The 20,704-nt window shown below is 37.6% G+C and overlaps 1 protein-coding gene across 5 annotated transcripts in view; it reads right to left on the bottom strand.

Moving 5' to 3' along the window:
* Positions 1–20,704, bottom strand: part of Macrod2 (mono-ADP ribosylhydrolase 2) — a 2,207,522-nt gene that overhangs the window by 1,675,288 nt on the left and 511,530 nt on the right. For all 5 annotated transcript variants that reach the window (XM_045156295.1, XM_045156298.1, XM_045156294.1 and 2 more), the window contains exon 4: positions 2,138–2,167. In XM_045156295.1, coding sequence (XP_045012230.1) covers positions 2,138–2,167 — 30 coding nt within the window. The remainder of the gene's footprint in view (positions 1–2,137; positions 2,168–20,704) is intronic.

The following is a 20,704-nucleotide window of genomic DNA, read 5'->3' as shown; positions in this document are numbered from 1 at the left end:
AGGCACTTACCTGCAAAGCCAAAGGACTCAGGTTCAATTCCCCAGAACCACATAAGGCAAATGCACAAGGTAGTGCATGCATCTGAAGTCATTTGCAGAGGTTGAAGGCCCTAGCATACTTATTCTCTCTCATTCTGTTCTCTCTCTCTCAAATTAATAAATAAGTAATATTTTAAAAAAATTATTCTACATATGATTTTTCTAATTTACAAATAACAATTATAATAAAACCTGCTGTTAAGGCCAGTAATTTTTTTGAAAACCTTAAAGTGTTGCACAGTCCTACCTTCTTCAACCCTGCATATAAAAAGAGAAAACAAGACAGGGTGGGAGAAAGAGAGAGGGAGAGATAAACCAAGCCCAGTTATGTCTACTTGGATCTTAAATGAAATAGATATTCTTCTAAGATTTTCTCCCCTGCCAGATTATATAAACTGTAGCTATAAAAGCATTTATATTCCTAACCTAAAACTAAAACATAGTTACGGATTCTATTATAAAAACATACATATCACAATGTAAGGATTCCTCCTTCTCCTCCCACTTTGATCCCCTTTTCTTTTTCCTGTTAAAATTGCAAAATTTAGATACCCTCCACTGGAGGGTGCATGTGGCGGGCAGGGAATGATAGTGAGATCTGAGGAAATAAACCACCCCTCATACTTCAGCCAAGCCACAGCTGAATCCATAGATGAATAGGGAGGCGAGCAAGAGTTCTGCTTCCATTCTGTTCCTGATAATCAGTGCCAAGGTGAAGGAGCCAGACCCTGAGGATACTCAACACCTACCAAAGTAGAGATCCAGAGGTTCCTAACAGTTCATCACTGAAGTAGATTCAAAACACTCACCATGTCTCAGAGAATTTGGCTGAAGAGAGGGCAGAAAGACTATAAGAGCCACAGGTTGAGACATCATGCCCAGAGGTATTCCCTCCCCTCAGAGAAAACCTACTATTCCCATAAAGCATAAACAACCCCGTGGGGAATACCTGCAACCCTACTGAGGAAAGTCCCCAGTGGAATGGAGGCACGGATAAAGAAAAAGAGGGTACCAACACATGATGTGTTCATACGAAACATCTTGTTAATAATAATAAACATTAAAAATAAATGTACTGAAAGATAAATTTTCATCTAATTAAAAATGAAAAGTTTCAATAGTAATTTCTTTTGCTTGTTTCAAAAGAAGTGACTGATTTATCAGTTTCTCACACTACAAAGTTATGAAAAGCACAACAAAATCATTATAGTGAAAACAGAAAACAAAGCCTATAAAAGAGTATAATTGTCTTAGAATACATATTAATTAGTCTATTGCCATACTACCCTGAATGCACCTGATCTCAGTAGCTAAGTAAAGCTGGGCCTGGTTAGTACTTGGGTGGGAGAATTCATATTGGAAGTGACTCTGTCTGACTATATATCTGTTCTTATAACAAAAGCAGAAATACAAAGTTTGTCAAAGAGAAAAACAGTATTAAACCTATTTTTTTAAAAATATCTTGTGTGTCTATTTCTTTTTTTTTTTAATTTTTATTTATTTATTTGAGAGCGACAGAGACAGAGAGAAAGACAGATAGAGGGAGAGAGAGAGAATGGGCGCGCCAGGGCTTCCAGCCTCTGCAAATGAACTCCAGACACATGCGCCCCCTTGTGCATCTGGCTAACGTGGGACCTGGGGAACCGAGCCTTGAACCGGGGTCCTTAGGATTCACAGGCAAGCGCTTAACCGCTAAGCCATCTCTCCAGCCCTAAACCTATTTTTAAGTCAGTTAAATATAATACTTAAACCTGATGTGGTGGCGCACGCTTTTAATCCCAGCACTCAGGAGGCAGAGGTAGGAGGATTGCTGTGAGTTTGAGACCACCCAGAGACTACATAGTGAATTCCAGGTCAGCCTGGGCTAGAGCAAAACTCTACCTCAGGGGAAAAAACAAGAAAGAAAGAAAGAAAAGAAAGAAAGAAAGAAAAAAGACCTAATAACCAAACTGAAGGTATTTCTTTCATAAACTACTTTCTGGAATATTATTTTTGCAGTTGATGACTACAGCAAAAAAGTATCTTGACAGAATTTCTAAACACCTTGCAGTTAGAGTAACAAAAAAATATTTTAAGTGAAGTGATATTCAGGACTTACCACCACCTCCTCCAAGAAGACTGGCATTTGCTGTTAAAAAAAAAAAATAAATGACATTAAATGATATACATAAAACATAACATAGCAGAATAGTTCAAGAAAAAACTAGGAATTAACATGTATTTTACACATTCAAAAAGGCAAGTATTCTGAAAGCTCCATCACAGACTTTTTTCTGCAGTATTAAACAATGTTATGCCTATATATATGTAAATACAATAAGCAGAAAATGAGATTTAATACATATGTACCTAATTGAGCTTTATTACATGGAATAATGCATCATCGGCATGATTTTATGGCATGTTCTACAAACTCTGGCAGTTAGAAAGTGGTGGGAGAGGATTATGATCACAGTTTATTTTCTGTATGTATGGAGGTTCTGACCCTACCAAGTCCCTCTGATTTTATAATGGAACAGATATGGGTTGATTATGCAATTTCCTATCATCACTCATGAGAAAAATTAGAATTCTCAGTATCTTTATCTTCAGATCTCTCTGATAAATTATTTCAGTAGTCACTGTTGCTGTTCCCTTCATGTTACTGAGACAAAACACCTAACCAAAAACAGCAGATGGGCGGTGTAGCAGACAGATTCAGGTTCACTGAGATGAACTTTCAGACCAGGCACAGTTATGGAGGAAGGGATTTATTGAAGCTTACAGATCCAGGGCAAGTTCCATAATAGCAGAAGAAGCTGTCCTGCCTTCACAGGCCCAAACAGACAGAGAGAAGCACAAGCTTAAAGGTCAAAAGCCACAGCACACTGCAAGAACTTCAGTTGGCACACTTTGCATATCTTTAGATTGAAATCGGAAACCCACCACTACACCTTAAGATCACCCAGTGACATTGCCTCCAGCCAGGTAGCCAGCAGATGCAAACTACAAACAAACAACTGAATATATTGGGGGCCATCTATTCTATTCAAACCACCACAGGCGGTAGGGTTTATTTTGGCTTATGGTCTTGAGGGGAAGCTTCACATTGGCAGGAGAAAACATGGCAAAAGCTGAAGCTGACATTACCTCTGCCACATCAGGTGGAAGAGAGGGAGCTGAACTCTGACTTGAGGGAAGCTGGTTAATAACACTTCAAAGCCCACTTCTAGCAACACATGTCCTCCAGCAAGGCTCCACCAGCCAAATTGCCATCAGCTGGGGACCAAGCATTCAAAGCACATGAGCTTGTAGAGGCCATTTGATTAAAAATACCTTAGTTACAAAACTTGATTTGAGGCAGAATGTTAAATTATGGCTAAAGTCTACATAAATTTCATTATGAAGTCAGAGAGATTTGGTAAGGTGACAGATGATTTTGTGACATCATTAGGGAGTTCTGTTGCTAACTGACTGATGGCATTGTAACCATGTCCTTATTGTAGAGAAAGTGCCGAAGGAAAGGCAAGAGAAGCACCTAGACAATTCTGGACTTAGAAGAAAGATCACAGGAGACAGAGTTTTAAGCTTTAATACTTACATAATGAAAGGACCTATCAGGGCATTTGCTCTCCCTGCACTTTTACCATACTCTCATGAGTGCTGCACTAATCAGCAAGCCACCACACATCTAACCTGATGGAACCAGGGCCTATGAGTATTTATTCTTCAGATGGTACATTATTGATTGATTGCATCATTCATACTGACATTTTCTAACTCTTAAATAATGGCAATGCATGGCTATGGAAAGCACACAGAATTCATGTTAAAGACCTTCAATCCTCATTCCTAAAGGATTTGATCTTTTTAAAAGATGTTTTTTTAAATCCTTATCTGATGCATTTATAAATAACACATGGCATGTTACCTATCTGATGGCTCTTTATTTTCCAATTCGGCTGAGAACTACTTTCTTACCTGGAGGTTCTCCTTCCCTAAGACCCCATCTGCTCTTTTCCATTTTTCACATACTCACATTCATAAGAAGAAATACATTTTCACTGGTAATAAATATTAGCTCTTCACTAAAAGTATAAAGCCCAGGAGCACAATAACACTATATAGTCTATTTTTATCTCTCATTCATCAATAAAGGTAGAGGCTGTCTATTTTAAGAACCTAGTCCAGGCCCATCTGCTTAAGTGGGCAATTGTCCAATAGATGTGGGTGGATGAGTCGGACTAGGTGTAAGAACAGAAGTTCTCAACTTGGCTAACAATCAAATCAGTTTATGCCAAGATGTGCTCAGGTCTATATAAGCATATCTGCAATATACATGTCAGGTCAATTTCTTCATTAAAAAGTGACAGAGATAGGCACAGTGCACTTTTATTGTGCCTTCTACTATTACTTTGTCTAAAAACAATAACTCAGTAACCACCAAACACTGACTGAGAAGATGAATTGATATTTCTTCCATTTCAAGGAAATTAATATGACAATGTGTCTAAAATTAAGTAATTTAATTTCTATTTAATTATTTCTAATAAATGGAAATGCATCCCAATTAGATAGGAAGCTCCCTGAAAATAAGGACTGTATTTAGTAAACTTATCTCTATCAAATAAGTTCAAAATAGATGGTTTAATTGAAAGATAACTGGCTGGCTTAGTAATTTTATTTTTATTTTATTTTATTTTATTTTATTTTATTTTATTTTATTTTATTTTATTTTTGAGGTAGGGTTTCACTCTAGCTCAGGCTGACCTGAAATTCATTATGTAGTCTCAGGGTGTCCTCAAACACATGGGGATCCTCCTGCTTCTGCTTCCTGAGTGCTGGGATTAAAGGCATGTGCCACCATGTCTGGCTTAGTAAATTATTTTTTGATATAAGAATACTTGGGCTGGAGAGATGGCTTAACATTTTAAAGCACTTGCTTCCAAAGTCGGGAGACCTGGGTTTGGTTCTCCAGTGCCCATGTGCAGCCAGATGCACAAAGCAGTTCATCGTGTGCACTGACTTTGCTTGCAGTGGCAGAAGGTGATGGCATGCCCTCAGTCATATTCATATTCATAATCTCTCTCTGCTGCCTCTTTCCATCTATGTGTCTCAAATATATAAAAAAGCAAAATGTTTTTAAAAAGAGTATTTATTTGCTGGAGTTTATAGAAGAAGCAATATTTGGCCCAAGTTATGCTATAAAATCAAAAGCTATTAACAGACTTTCTTAAAGCTTATTTGAAATGCTTATTAACTCAAATGTATGAAGTATATTTATATTCCCAACTGAACTCTAGTCAGCATAAATTCTGATCATGTTTTGTGCTACTCCTAGAGTTTAATAGAGAATGAGAATGGAGAAAATAAACAAAGAAAACTTGAAGTTTATGAACATGATGCCACTGATGCTAAATTAACATTCAAAGGTTTCTTCTCTGAGCAAGCTTACTATATAACATAGTTCAGATTCAAGCTTCTCTAAAAAAAAAAAAAAAATCCAGGTTATAGGGACAGTTTCAGAAGTTGAGTGACTGCAAAACTCAAAGGAAATGTTCCAAGTTAATGAATGTGTTCTCACCTTTCCTTCCATACAAAATAACTTCTCTCAGTGATATAACCAGTTCTCCTGTTTACTAAGTGAGAAACTACTGAATGTAATCAGGAATAAAAACTCTCTGTAGCTAATTTCACAGAGGTAAATATGGAAAATTTATATTTGGTACAAATGATTCAATTTTTAATGTGGCCAGGATTATTTTCTTTAACTTAAACCAAAATTGAAATTTTAATAAAACATCAAAATTCTGTAGGTATAAATATTCGCATTTAATATGTTAAACCAAAAATCCAATACATTGTAGGAAGTCTTTTCTTGGGGGTTAAATACCCTAAATAAGGAAAGACCTTGCCAGTGTCCAATAGTGCCTTTGTTTTCCCAAAACATAAATAATATATCCTATTTTTTTTCAAGGTAGCGTCTCCCACTAGCCCAGACTGACCTGGAATTCATGATGTAGTCTCAAACTGGCCTAAAATTCACAGCAATCCTCCCACCTCTGCCCCCACCCACCCACCAATGCTGGGATTAAAGGCTTAGGCCAGCACCATCCCACCTCCTTCTTCAGACATTCTCTTACATGGACCACTGTGTATTTCTACTTTAGAATAAGATTGGTGAAATAAATAAAAAATATTATTCATGTTATGGGTCAAATGATAAAGAATGAGATTATCACATACATTAACTAACCATATCCTAAGGCAGGTTGCTAGGTAGCACAAAAATCATGCATGGGACAACTGAAGCATCTTTCCTCCTCAGATCTCAAAAGTGTTTAGAGTGTGCATATAAGTAACTGAAAGATTATGACAAAAGCCAAGCAACCTCTACTTTAATTCTACTTGTTACTAGCTAGTTCAGCAAGTAAGCAAGCCATCATCAATTATCTTCCTTCATCAGGAAACAGAATCAATCTGGAACAGCAAGCCATTGTCAAACTGCTCCCACTCATTAATTTTAAAAGATTGTAACTCTAATTTGAGAAAGATTTGGGGACAAAATGCATATACAATGGGACAAAAAGCACCATACATGATTAAAGGTGCTGCTCAGGGTCAGGGTGGGTGGGAACACCCACAGAGCAGGTCCACCTGGTGCTTAGACTGCTGAACCAAACGACTTTCCTCAGGATCCAGAGTTGTGACATTCTGAAACTTCCCTCAATATACTTAAAACCTGCTAAACTGTGACAAAATTTTTTCTTAATATTCCTAATAGTTCTCGTAGTTCGTGAGTCTGAAATAATCCTGAGCTGGAAGTAGTACATCTACTACCAGCCAAACTGGCCTGATAAGTGTTTGAAATAAGTTGTTACTCTACTTGCCAAGTAATTTCCATTATCTACACAGTAATTATTTGTTTTCTGCTTCATTTTCACCTCACCCAAGACTATCTTGTCAAACAAGCTACAGTCTGGGAGACTAGCCTTTAAACATTGATCAAAAGTATCTGAGCAGGGCTTTTGTTTGCTTTTCATCATTATAAAGGAAATTATACTTGTTTTCATGCTAATAGAATCCCAACCACCCAGCTCTGTTTATTTATTCTGCTTCCTTATTACAATGGAACACATGGGATGTCAAAATTATTGTTGCCAACAACTTTCCCAGGAAATCTACTTAAAACACCAATTTCATTCACAACATGTTACCCCAAAAGATACAAAAGCTGAAATATCACCCTTTAGGATGGCAACACTATATTTTCTATGCTTTGAAGCTCAAAGTAGGAAGTGCTTTAAAAAAAATCCAAGATTAAAATCCCAAGCACACACATGGCTCTGAACCCACTTCACGTCAGCAGCAGCAGCCATCTCCTCTGACAGCTGTGGAAGCACAGTCTACGTGGACAACTGCAGCCGTCAGCTCTGTGGCAGCCCTTTGTTCAACATTTCCTACAGATTTACACTTTCTAAACAAAATCAACAAAATGCCAGAGGTGTGGGGCAGCCGTAAGATTTCCTGCTTTGAAGGTGACAAAGAGAAAATTAAGAATAGGCTTGAATAGTTTCACATGTAGAAAGCAGGCAGAAACACATGATTAATACTTTACAGTCCATGTTCACTGCGGAATTCAAAGGGACCATTGATTATTTCAGAGTCTGTGTGGCTTGTAGATCCTGTAACTCACCAAGAATCCAAAAATAGAAGACAATGACCACTACTGTTGATAAATGGCTAAAAGGACATCCGGAATCTGAAGAGTTACTTGTGATTATTAACAAATAAACAAATAAACAAAACAAAACAGAATACTCCTGATCAAAGTGTACTGAAGAACAAGAGCTTCCTGTTTTACCAGCTGGCCTCACCAGCTGACTCGGTGTGCTAGGTGACTTCCAGGAATACTTATCTTCCCAATCATTTTATTTTATTAAAATGGCAAGTAACATATCTACAATTAGACTAAGAGAAGAAACTACCAAACAAAAGTATGAACTTCAACATTTAAAACCATCTTCTTATAAACACACATTTTTGTATGTGCCACAGGAAGAAAAGACATCCAAAAACAACTACACAAGGCAATGTACATGAAACTGACCAAATGTCACTCTAATGAGGATCACCTAAGCTAATGATAAAGGAAAACCAAATCATTGTCAGGCAGTCCCTAATACTGCACAATGCAATGTACCAACACAAAACAGACATCAGCATATGCTTCCCCATGCCAGCATCCTCCTGACGGTAGATTCTGGATCAATTATAATTCTGCTAATGATAATGCTGGCACTGTTACAAAAATGAGATTACTTGAGTGACCCAATCTGGGGCTTTCCAAAGAGCAAACAAACATGTCTAAATAGAGGAAAACATGAGTTCAAATATACATTAGCTTTGTGGTTGTAATGATATAAGAAACTTGAGTGGTAGTTTTAACTTGTCTTTGACAAGAAAGTTTTTGAATAGGAACCAATTTTCATTGTGAAAAACAGAAGATATGCTTATCTGAGGGAATATTATACAATATATTTTTATATAATACATTACTTTTAGCCTGATTAAAACACAAGCCTTACTATGCAATCTTACATACTCACATCTTAGGGAGGCTGGCTCATTTGTTTAACAACAACAACAACAAAAAACAGCCAGTACCTTACAAAAACTGTTTTATATAGATGCCTTTCTTCATCTTTCTTAGTTTTACAGTCATCAGTCCCAACATTGAAATCGTGAGCTCTTTTTAAAGGTTTATTTTATATTATACTATAATTTAAGCAAGCAAGCCAAAATAATAATTCTCTGTCACAGTCAATAGATTAGGAGGCTGACACACAAAGGATCTCAAAGGAAAAGGATTTGAGTTAGTGAAAATGCACAGACTGGTTCCTCTGAGAACAATTATGAAGCTGCAAAATCCATGAAAACAGAGGTCACATTGGCTGGCATCAGCATAGCATGCATGATGTTTGACATAAAGAAGTGAATAAATATTTGTTAAGCACATAGTGAGTAAATGAATGGAAAGCAAGACATGGAAGAAGAGGAAAGAGAAGGCATATTTCTAGGACAAAAGAGAGGACTACAATTTTATACCCAAGTGAGGCTGTGCTGAGCTAAGCATATCCAGATCCAAACCTCAAGTCCATGATTGACCTTGCGAAAGCCCCTTTTAGTACTCCAGTTGATTATCTAATCCTTGGACTCTCTGTTTTCTAATCAATAACTTGTTAAAATAATGGTCATGTCACAAGTTTGCCGAAAGAAGTAAGTGTGACAACCTAAATGATGGTATTCCTGGCATGTGCTACTTGCGGAGGCTCAGCAAAGGTCACTTCCCCAGACAGTGATGACTACAGGGCCATTTCTGACAGACAAATTTATGGGTTTACAGAAAAGCCCCACTGTTACAATCACCCAAGCCAAGCCTAAAGTCTCACACTTTGCAGGAGAAATGGTCATGTTCATCTTGGAAAACTGCATCCTCTACCTACAGGGACTTATCCTGTTCTGTGCCCTCAATGGGCTTACACACGTAGAAGAGTAGGGAACAAGGTCAATTTTTTTCTTTTTAATAAGTTCTGACTTTTGGCTTAGGTCCATTAGAAAATCATCCCATAAACCCACAAAAAGAACAGCTATCAATATTTTGTACCATAATTACATTTTTAATCTTCTTCAATAGTATTTTGATTTAGTTTTAAAGAATGCTGTTTTATGACACAGCTTTGGTTTACTTTAAAGAGCCTCTTCTCTTTATTTCCTTCTGGTCTCAGTCCAACACTGTTCCTTCCCTGACTCTCTCTGTGGCTTGTGAGGGGTTCAGGTTAAGGAAAGCCCTGGCATGAGATGATGACAGAAATAAAAATGAGTTCAGAGTTTTTACTGCCCTGGCTCACTCCTGATAGGCATACCTTCAGTGGATTATGTCCCTTGAGCAAAGTCTACCATTCTAATCAAAGTGCTTCAGTTGACAACCTGACTTCCTGTCTTTGAAGTCCTCACAACCTCTTTGATTGTTCACCTCTTCAAGCCTAGGTGACAGTAGTGTGACTGCTGGTAGCCTCTGGATAATTCATTTAAGTTTCTTTTAATAAACATCTGGCTCTAACCTTTGCACTGATCTGGTTAGTAATAAGACCTCCTTTGAGATAGCCTAATGCCATTGTTTCATTGGTTTTTCCATTGGGACTGTGAATGTACATGGTTAGTACAGACTGGGCACTATGATATCCCTTCACAAACTCTCTCGGCTCATTAGATCATTATCAGGTTGCCTCCTGTTCTTATACTTCCATTTAGGGTATAATCAACATAGGAAACTTTTTTTATTTCTTAAAAATATAAAATAGGGCTGGATAAATGGCTTAGTGGTTAAGGTGCTTGCCTGTGAAGCCTAAGGACCCAGGTTTGATTAGCCAGTATCCACATAAGCCAGATGGACATGGTGGCACATGCATTTGGAGATCATTTATAGTGGCTAGAGGCCTTGGTATGCCCATTCTCTTTATCTGCCTTTCTCTCTTAAATAAATAAATAAAATATTATTTTAAATATATATGTATAAAATAATCCAGCCATGGTAGCATGTGCCTTTAATCCCAACACTCAGGAGGCTGAGGTAAGAGGATCACTGTAAGTTCAAGGTCAGCTTGGGGCTAGAGAACTATTTTCAGGTCAGCCTGGGCTACAATGAGACCCTACTTTGAAAACAAAACTCATATATAACAAAACATCAAAAATACATATGATTTCAGTATAAAATATTAAAGAATTAAGTACATTCTTTCTTATAAAATATGTGAAAAGTAATAAAGAAACCTAACTCTTCTTATCAGCCATTTTTTTTTTAAATTTTTTTTGCTACTTTTATTTATTTACTTGAGAGAGAAAGAGGCAATGAGAGAGAGAGAGAGAGAGAGAGAGAGAGAGAGAGAGGGAGGGAGGGAGAGAGATTGAGAGAGAGAGAGAGAGAGAGAAAATGAGAGAGAGAGAGAATTGGCGCGCCAGGGCCTCCAGCCAGTGCAAACGAACTCCAGACGCGTGCGCCCCCTTGTGGCATTCTAGTCAGCGCCTAGTTCAGAAGATATTCACTAATTAAAAATATCTGACCTGGGCTGGAGAGATGGCTTAGTGGTTAAGCGCTTGCCTGTGAAGCCTAAGGACCCCAGTTAGAGGCTCGATTGATTCCCCAGGACCCAATTAAGCCAGATGCACAAGGGGGCGCACACATCTAGAGTTCATTTGCAGTGGCTAGAGGCCCTGGCATGCCTATTCTCTCTCTCACTCACTCTCTCTCTCGCTCGCTCAATCTCTCTCCCTCTCTCTCTCTCTCTCTCTCTCTCTCTCTCTCTCTCTCTCTCTCTCTCTCTCTCTCTCTCTCTCTCTCTCTCTCTCTCTCTCTCTCTCTCTCCCTCCCTCCCTCCCTCCCTCCCTCCCTCTTTCTCTGTCTCTCTCAAATAAATAAATAAAAATAAACAAAAAAATTTTTTTTTTAAATATCTGACCCAAGCATGGTAGAATATGCCTTTAATCCCAGCACTCAGAAGGCAGAAGTAGGAAGATTAATGTGTGTTCAAGGCCACTCAAGACTATTCAAGTCAGCCTGGACCAGAGCAAAACCATCCCTCAAAAAACCAAAATTTTAAAAAATTTAAGTATGAAATATTTATTCTCAAACATTAGAGGTAAGAATGCTTTGGCTCAATAGGGATGTTAAGATTATATCTATCTACTTATGTGTCTGTATAATATATATGTCATTCTGAACCTTTAAAAATGTTTTATTTATTTATTTGAAACGAGAGAGAGAGGGAGAGAGAGAGAATGGGTGCACCAGGGCCTCCAGCCACTGCAAACAAAATCTAGATGCATGTACCACTTTGTGCATCTGGCTTTACATGGATCCTAGGGAACAGAACCGAGGTCATCAGGCAAGTGCATTGATAGCTGAGTCATCTCTCCATCCCCCAATTCTGATTTTTCTGTTCATTAATTTATGACCAATGTTTAAGTTTCTCCATATGTGCCAGACATTCTACTGGGCAGCCACTTTTATAATGCTTTCATACAGAAGCAGGTTGAAGAAACATTCAATGTTATTGCAGTTAGGTTCACATTGCTGGCAGAAATCACCCGACCAAGAGCAGCTTGTGGGAAAAAAAAAAAAGGTTTATTTTTGGCTTACAGGCTTGGGGGGAAGCTCCATCATGGCAGGGGAAAACAATGGCATGATCAGAAGGTGGACAATACTCCCTCGCCAACATAAGGTGGACAATAGCAACAAGAGAGTGTTCCAAACACTAGTAAGGGGAAACTGGCTATAGCACCTATATACTTACCACCAATGCACTGCCTCTGGGAGGCCTTAATTCCCAAATCTCTGTCAGCTGGAAACCTAGCAGTCATAACACCTACGTTTGTGGTGACAATTGAATCAAACCACCACATTTCAACCCTGGCCCCCATAAACTTATAACCATTTATGACATAAAATGTAATGAATTCATCCAACTTTAAAATATTTTTATTTATTTGAGAAAGAGGAATAGAGAGAGAGAATGGTCATCTAACTTCTAAAGTCTCCATATTTTTATCAATCCTAATGATGTTCAAGCATCCCCATAATCCAAGGTCTTTTAACTGAGTCATAATACCAAAGAAATCCCCCCAAAAAGCCATAATGGCACAGAATAAACAACCATACTGCAAAAGATGGCATTAGGCATAGCAAAGAAATATTCAACCAATACAAGATTTAAAACAACCAGGGCAAACATCAAACTCTGTAGCTCCAAGTCCAACAACTTTAATCAGTGACAGGTCTCTAAAGCCAATAATCCTATCCAGCAATAAGTCTCTGGAGTCCCAATTCTGACCCTCCAAATCCTGGAAAACTTCATCCAGGTTGGAAGCTCTCCTTGGCAGCCATCTCATGATCCCAGCATCTTCACCAGGTCTCCACTACAACCCATGGTACATCCTTATAGCTCCATTAGGTCTCCATGCAATCATCTAGGAAATCTGCTTCATACTGCCCATGACCATTTCCAAAACACAAGACCATGTTGCAAACTCAATGACCCTCTCTTTCTTGCATTTCTTATATTCCATAATACCAGGTAGGGTGCCAATTTGTTAATCCAGTGGGGAATAAAGCAGATTTTGAAGAACAGAACACCTTTAGCATTCATCCCCTTTAAAAGACTGCATTCTTTCTGTTGTCCCAATGTAGGTCAGCTGGCCCAATCTCAATGGTCGTAATCTTTCATACAATTACAATGGAACAGGAGGCAGCTTTAGCCCAAAGATTTCATTTTTTCCTGTGCCATATCTCTCTGCTCACATCAATCTGTTCCTATGCAAAGCAATCCTGCACAAATTCACAGAATACAAACATACAGCAAGCCTGTCACACAAACTGCTTGTAGCCTAGTCCAGGCATAGCTCTTTCTCATCCTCATAAGCCAAACCTCATAGTCCTTAGTTCTTACTGCATTCAGGTCATTCAACTCTGACCAAAATAGTCCATTAAGCTGTACTTACATCACTGCAAGACATCTCTTAGGACAAGGTTTCAAATTTATCCACATTCCTCCTGCAAAGCAGTTCCAAAAGACCAAAGCCACACAGTCAGATTTCTAGCAGCAAATGACACCACTCCTTGATACCAACTTTGCTATTGCAATCAGGTTCACATTGCTTGCAAAAATCAACTGACCAAGATCAGCTTGTGGGAAAATAGGAGGGGGGATATTTTGGCTTATAGACTCAGGAGAAAGTTCCATAATGGTAGGGGCAAACAATGTCTTAAACAGAGGATGGACATCACCCCCTGGACAACATAAGGTGGACAACAGCAACAGGAGAGTGTGCCAAGCACTGGCAAGGAGAAACTGGCTATAACAACCACAAGCCCGCCCTTCACAATACACTGTCTCCTGGAGGCATTAATTCCCAAATGTCCATCAGCTGGGAACATAGCATTCAGAACACCTAAATTTATGGGTGACACCTAAGTCAAACCACCACAGATGCTACAGATAAAAGTTATCACCAGAGCTAGGAAGATAGCTCAATCATTAAAGGCACTTGCTTGCAAAGCCTGCTTGTCCAAGTTTGATTCCACAGTACCCATGTAAACACAGACACAGGTAATGGTGTATTTGTCTTTTGTTCAGTTGCAGTGATAAAAGGCCCTGGCATGTCCATTCTTTGTTTCTCTGACTCTCTCTGTCTCACTCGCTCATTCACTTACTCTTTCTTCTTCTCTCGCTCTCCCTCTCCCTCTTAAATAGACAATTAAAAAAATCAGAGTCAGTTGTGGTGGAACACACCTTTAATCCCAGCACTCAGGAGGAAGAGGTAGGAGGATTGCTATGAGTTTGAGGCCACCCTGAGATTATGTAGTAAATTCCAGGTCAGCCTGGGCTAGCATGAGACCTTACCTCAAAAAAAAAACAGAAAAAAAAATCACCAGATAATTACTCAAATTTGCATTTGTAAGCCAAATCCTAACAATAATAAATATAGCTTACATTTTTTTTGGTTTTATTAGATTCCAGATATATAAAGCTAGCTCATTTAGTCCTCCAAGAGGGTGGCAAGGTAGATACTGTTTATTGTTCCTATCTTAGTGTTGAAAATATTGGGATTCAGGAATGTTGAGTAACATGTACAAGATTAAAGTTATGTGATATTATTCTCAAGTTCATACTCTTCAGCATTTATCATAAAGCAGCCAGGATTCACAGTCACCCACCACCCAAAAATGGTGGAGTAAAGATTAGAATGAAAAGCATGTAATTAAGAACTCTGTCCTTTCCTGTACATCATTAATTACTTCAGTGTGTAAAGATACGCTCTAGCTGCACCAATTCTACTTACACTAAATTCAACAAAATATGGTTCCATGTTTCCCCAGTCTAGACACATCATTTAACAATTCTATTTTTTTTAATTTTATTTTAGAGAGAGTGCAAGAGATAGAATGGGTGCACCTCAACCACTACCATTGAACTCCAGATGCTTGCACCACCTACTAGGTATGTGCTACCTTGTGCTTGCCTCACCTTTGTGTGTCTGGCTTTCATGGGATCTGGAGAGTCAAACATGGGACCTTAGGCTTTGTAGGAAAGTGCCATACCTGCTAAGCCATCTCTCCAGCCTTAAACACATTATTTAAAAGCCATATTCTTCTCCTAGTTTGTTAAGGTCTGATGGTACTGTGAAAGTGTGCTGTGTCATGGAGTAGCTGACCTAGCTCCTCACTGTGGCTCATTTGCCCCAATGGAATACTTGGATCATCAAGAAATTTGGATCTCACTACTTGTACCACATTTAGTTTGTGGTAGGGCCAATTTATGACAATGTTTAAATAAGCTCTTATATGATTCATTTCCATCAGAAAGTATAAATCATCAAGCCCTTTAGACAAGCTGACATACACATTAGTAAGCTTCTTAAGGTAGAAAATATGCTTATTATCACAAATAAAAAATAAATGCACAAATAAATGATTATGAAAATTTTCTAAGCACTTATTATTTATTAAGCAATGACTGCAAGCCTATCGGTATGACATCTGTCATCCTCCAAATCATCTTTGAAAATAGAAATTTTATATTTTCTATAACAAATGAGAAAACCAAAGCTATCATGAGGTTAAACTTGCTTGTTCAAGGCCATGGGTTTATAATCCAATGTTTAAGGCCCTCATCCAAAATCAAACTAACATATTTACTGGTATAATGGGTTATATATTAATAACTATTTCATTGTTCCAAATTTTGGCAAGACAGAGGAATGACCAGCATCTATAATTAACACAAATATTAAGGATACTGTAGTTGATTTCTAATGCAACTTAAGTGACTGGAGTGTGTAGCATTTACATATATTATACAACTTAAAAATAAAAAAAATAATTATAATTTCCCAAGTCACACAATAACATTACTATAACAATTATTAATTATTATTAATTAATTATATAATTAATTTAGATTTCCTGGAACCCAAAATTACCCATAGGGAAAATATGTATGAACACTGAATTTAATATTCTGATAACATTAGCCAAAAAGTGACATTTGAAAAGATAAAAAGTCTCATTCTTATCATTTTAGGTAATGGGGGTAACCATAAATATACATACACATTATCAGTGCAGAAATACATTTGCTTTTTTAAATATTTAAAATTTATTTATTTTTTTAAATAGTTATTTGAGAAAGAGAAAGAAGCAGATAGAAAAAGAGAGAGAAAGAGTCAGATAGAAAGTGGGTGCACCAGGTTCTCCAGCTGCTGCAAATGTACTCCAGATGCATGCACCACCTTGTGCATTTGGCTTACGTGGGTCCTGGGGAATCAAACCTAGGTCCTTTGGCTTTTCAAGCAAGCACTTCAACTGCAAAGCCATCTCTCCAGCCCCACCCCACTTTTCAAAGTGGAAATACATTTCTTATCAGTGCTTAAAACTAATGACTTATCAAAACAATAACCAACAAAATAAAGTTCAGCTTTATTTGGGAATACATTTCTTATCAGTGCTTAAAACTAATGACTTATCAAAACAATAACCAATAAAATAAAGTTCAGCTTTGATCAAGTAAGACTTACTTTACATTTTTAAAATTTATCTTATGTTTTGACTGCCATATGAGAATTGTACATATTAATGGGGGTAATATGTTTTCATACATGCATAAACTGTGCAATATTTAAATAAGTTAAACATAGCTATCTCATCAAATACTGATATTGGTAATTTGTTAGTGAAAAATCTTTCAAAATCCTTACTTCTGGCTTTTTGAAATGTACAGTATGTTACTATCATATGCTTATAGTAAAATAAATAAATGAAAAAGTATGCACATACATATATATATTAAGTACATCCTAAGGTTTCTATCCCTAGTATCTCTAATACTTGAATTTAGGACTATCAAGTCCATAATGGATTTAAAAATGTATATATTAATACCATTTTTCTTAAGTTATATAAATATTAACAATTATATTTTAAATCATAGTTATCTTCTATTAATATATTATAAAATTTCACATTATTTAATAATTTGATAAATATATTATGTTTCTACTAACTATAATTATAAAAAAACCATCTCATTTAAATCATGGAAAAATATAACTATCAATATCAAATTTAATCCTTTGTCAACAAAATCCTTCATTGTTCTGTACACAGGAAATAAAATATAATTTGCATTCTGAGGATGTCAAAAATAGCAATTATTTATGTTATTTCAGTTCCATAAGGCCAGTTGTAGATTCAATAATAGAGATTAGGGCTGGAGAGGTGCTTTAGCGGTAAGTGCTTACCTGTGAAGCCTAGGACTCTGGTTTGAGGCTCAATTTCCAGGACTCATGTTAGCCAGATGCACAAGGGGGCACACACATCTGGAGTTTGTTTGCAGTGGCTGGAGTCCCTGGTATGCTCATTCTCTCTCTCTCTCTCTCTCTCTCTCTCTCTCTCTTTCTCTCTTTTTCTTTCTCTCTCTGCCTCTTTCTCTGTCTGTTGTTCTCAAATAAATAAATAAATAAAATGACCAAAAAGTTAAAATTAATAGAGATTAGTTTTATGTATTGAAAAGCAACAATCTTAATCTCAGACCCAAGTATTACCATTGATGAGAAGCTGATTACTGACTACTGAAGCTTTTTTAAAATTCCTATTATTTAATAAACCTCACAGGATAACTAAATAGTACTACTAAAAATAGTTGCACTTCTGAAACCCTCTGAGACATCCAACTCTCAGAAATGAAATGGCAATGCAAGAGTTAGTAAAAGAATTTTTGTATCACATCCCAGAATCTACCAGAGTATTAAACCCTAATTTCACCAGTAATTTGAAATTTGGTCCAGGTTTTTTGTGCCTCAATTTTTATCATATAAAATTATAAATTATAATTTAATTATTTAACAACCACTTCTTAAGCAGTCACTGTGTCTGACTGGAATAAGCCTGATAGTAAATTGCCAAGTAAAATGGATACTCTAAAACACATAACTAAAATAAGTCTATGAATTATAAACTGTTGTTTATAGTATGGTATATATATTCACTATTTAAATATCAGAGTAATATTTAAAATCCTTTCAGAAAAATAATTTTATACATTTTTCCCTGTCCCACCACCAGTTTTGACAAGGTGGCATAGATTCCTTTCTTCTGATTAGTCCTCTCACCAATTCCCATTAAATACAATGAAGCTTGGAAATAAAGAAAGAAAATGCCACAGAAGGTATGTTAGGTACAAAAAGGAAGACGAACAGGATAGAGGACAACTCAGTCATTGAGCATCTTACAACCTCTCATCCAAAGAAAGATGATGAGCCAAACCAGCATTTCCTCCTACCCAGCAAAGCATTAAAAGACAGGCTATGAAGGCCAATTCCTCCCCAGGGATGAACAGAAGTCCCACTGAGAATAGCAGGTGAGCCACAATACTGAAAAGGAAGATCTACCAAGAACCAGGCTGAGAATAAGCCAATATACTTGGAAGGAAAGTGTCCTTCTACTCAGAGGAGCTTAGACCCTCCTCCACCTGATATCTGCCTTCTACTGTTCCCTGCCAGGAAGGCCAATGGGCAGGTGGCTCCCCTCCCACTCCAAAAGACAACAGTGACTGGATCAAAGGCACCTGACATGGGGACCTTGTTATAATAAGCACTTATCCCAGAAAGGGATTTCTGTTCTTCACAAGCAGGGGATATAATGTGTCAACAAGTTTCTGCCTGAGAAGACATTCCTTCCCCACTAGACCTGAGAATCTGCTGCCCCACCAGAAGACAGCAGGTTAGGTGAGATGTTGGTGGGTAGGGCATCCCCACTACAAAAGCATCCACGCCCCAAAAGCACAATCCATCCTGCCAAGCCATGGACTTTCTCTTTCCCACTCAGAAGTAACAGGAAACCTGTCTTGGAAAATATCCCCTTGGCCCCGCTGGCAGCACCAGAAACAGACAATGAAACCCCACTAGTCAGATACACTAAGAACATCTAAAAAAGATCACGGACATATTCTCTCCAAACCAAATTGTCATTTGAACTACAGTCCACTAAAGTAGGCCAAGATCATGAGCTAACCCTAAAGAGTCACCCCTACCAACACAAAGGATTTAAAGTGGACCAAGAGTTCTAACAAAAGCAGAGCTTCAGGAACCTGTGTAAAGCAAGGTAGCCCAGAAGTTGAAGAAAAAGTATGAAAGACTATCTGAGAGGACTTCCAGGTAAGATGGTGGCATAGGAGCCATGCCAAACCAGCCTAGGGAGGAATTTAAGCAAAATACCAGCAAAATACACTCTTTTTCTGAAAAGTGAAAGAATATAGGTTATTCTTAGACAAAGCAGAGAAGCTAGAAAGACCAAGACCCACCAGAAAAAAGAAAACAGCCAGAATCCCACTGAGGCAATCAGGCAACAGAGACCAAGCAATAGATTTTTCAATTCCATCAGCCTTCTTGCAAAGTTAAGAAATCTGAAGGAAAGACAGCTGAGGTCAACTAAAGAGCTACTGAAAATGCGAGCAACTCCAGAAGTTTGAACTCTCCCATCGCCCACCATAGAACCTCAAACCTCCAGCATTCAACCCCCACTGGCAGCACAGCCAGCAGAGCTGATTATAGATACAACTGCACAGTACAACACAGAGGGATTGAGGTGGGCACTCAGCATTGGTGAAACTGGAAGCCACCACAAAAAGTCACAAGGCTGACTGACCAAAAAAAAAAAAAAAAAAAAAAACAGGTATGCAGTCCTGTAAGAGCTAATCTCCCTTTCCTTGTCAAGAAAGATTATGGGGTATATATTCTTAGTTGGCTTTACCATTTTCAAGTAACATGTATTTGGGGGTTGCATTTTATTGCCTTTGGTGCTGTCATATATATAGGGCCTTTGTTTTTTGCTTCTGTCATTATTGAGAGCAGGGTCTGATCCAGATCCAGGTTGACCTGGAACCCAATTCAGAACAGAAATCTCTACTTCCCAGCTGACAGGATTAAGGGTGTAGAACACACACCCTTAGGGATTTGGGATTTATATGACTATCTGTTTGTTTTAACTCCCACAATTGTATACTTTGTGCTGGTTTTTACTGATTGTGTATGGTACTCAGTTGAAGGTTAGAATTTGCCAGTGAATTATTCCACTCAGTCCACTAGAATACTTGCTTAGCAAGCAAACTCAACACATAGGATTACTTCTATGGCTTGATTGGGGTAAAAGAGCTATACCTGGCACCTTGAATTCATATCCTGAGGGTATATATAGGTGGATAGCCACATCTGGGAACACTACAGATAAATAGAAAATCCAAGCATAAAATCAATTCAGGATGCAAAAATTGCTACAATATAATACAAGAAAGTCAAAGAATAAAGACAATGCAGTCAAACCAAAAATTTTAAATCCATCAGAAATGATCACCAATGAGACTATTTTAGATGAAATAACAGACAAAGATTTCAAGAAAATAGTGGTATCTATGCTCAAAGAAATCAGAGAAGGAATGAAGGGAATAAAAGAAAAAAACAAAGGAATTAAAGAAGAAAACAAACTGCTGTGTCTAGTGCCAGAAGGTGCTACATGGGCGACTGGGGGAAATGACCAATATCTGTCCCAGCAACTCATGGTCTAACCTACTTAGCA

This window comes from Jaculus jaculus, chromosome 8, assembly GCF_020740685.1.
Source record: "Jaculus jaculus isolate mJacJac1 chromosome 8, mJacJac1.mat.Y.cur, whole genome shotgun sequence".
Classification (NCBI taxonomy): Eukaryota; Metazoa; Chordata; class Mammalia; order Rodentia; family Dipodidae; genus Jaculus; species Jaculus jaculus.
Note: the sequence above shows the minus strand (reverse complement) of the source record. Positions and strands in the feature narration are given on the sequence as shown.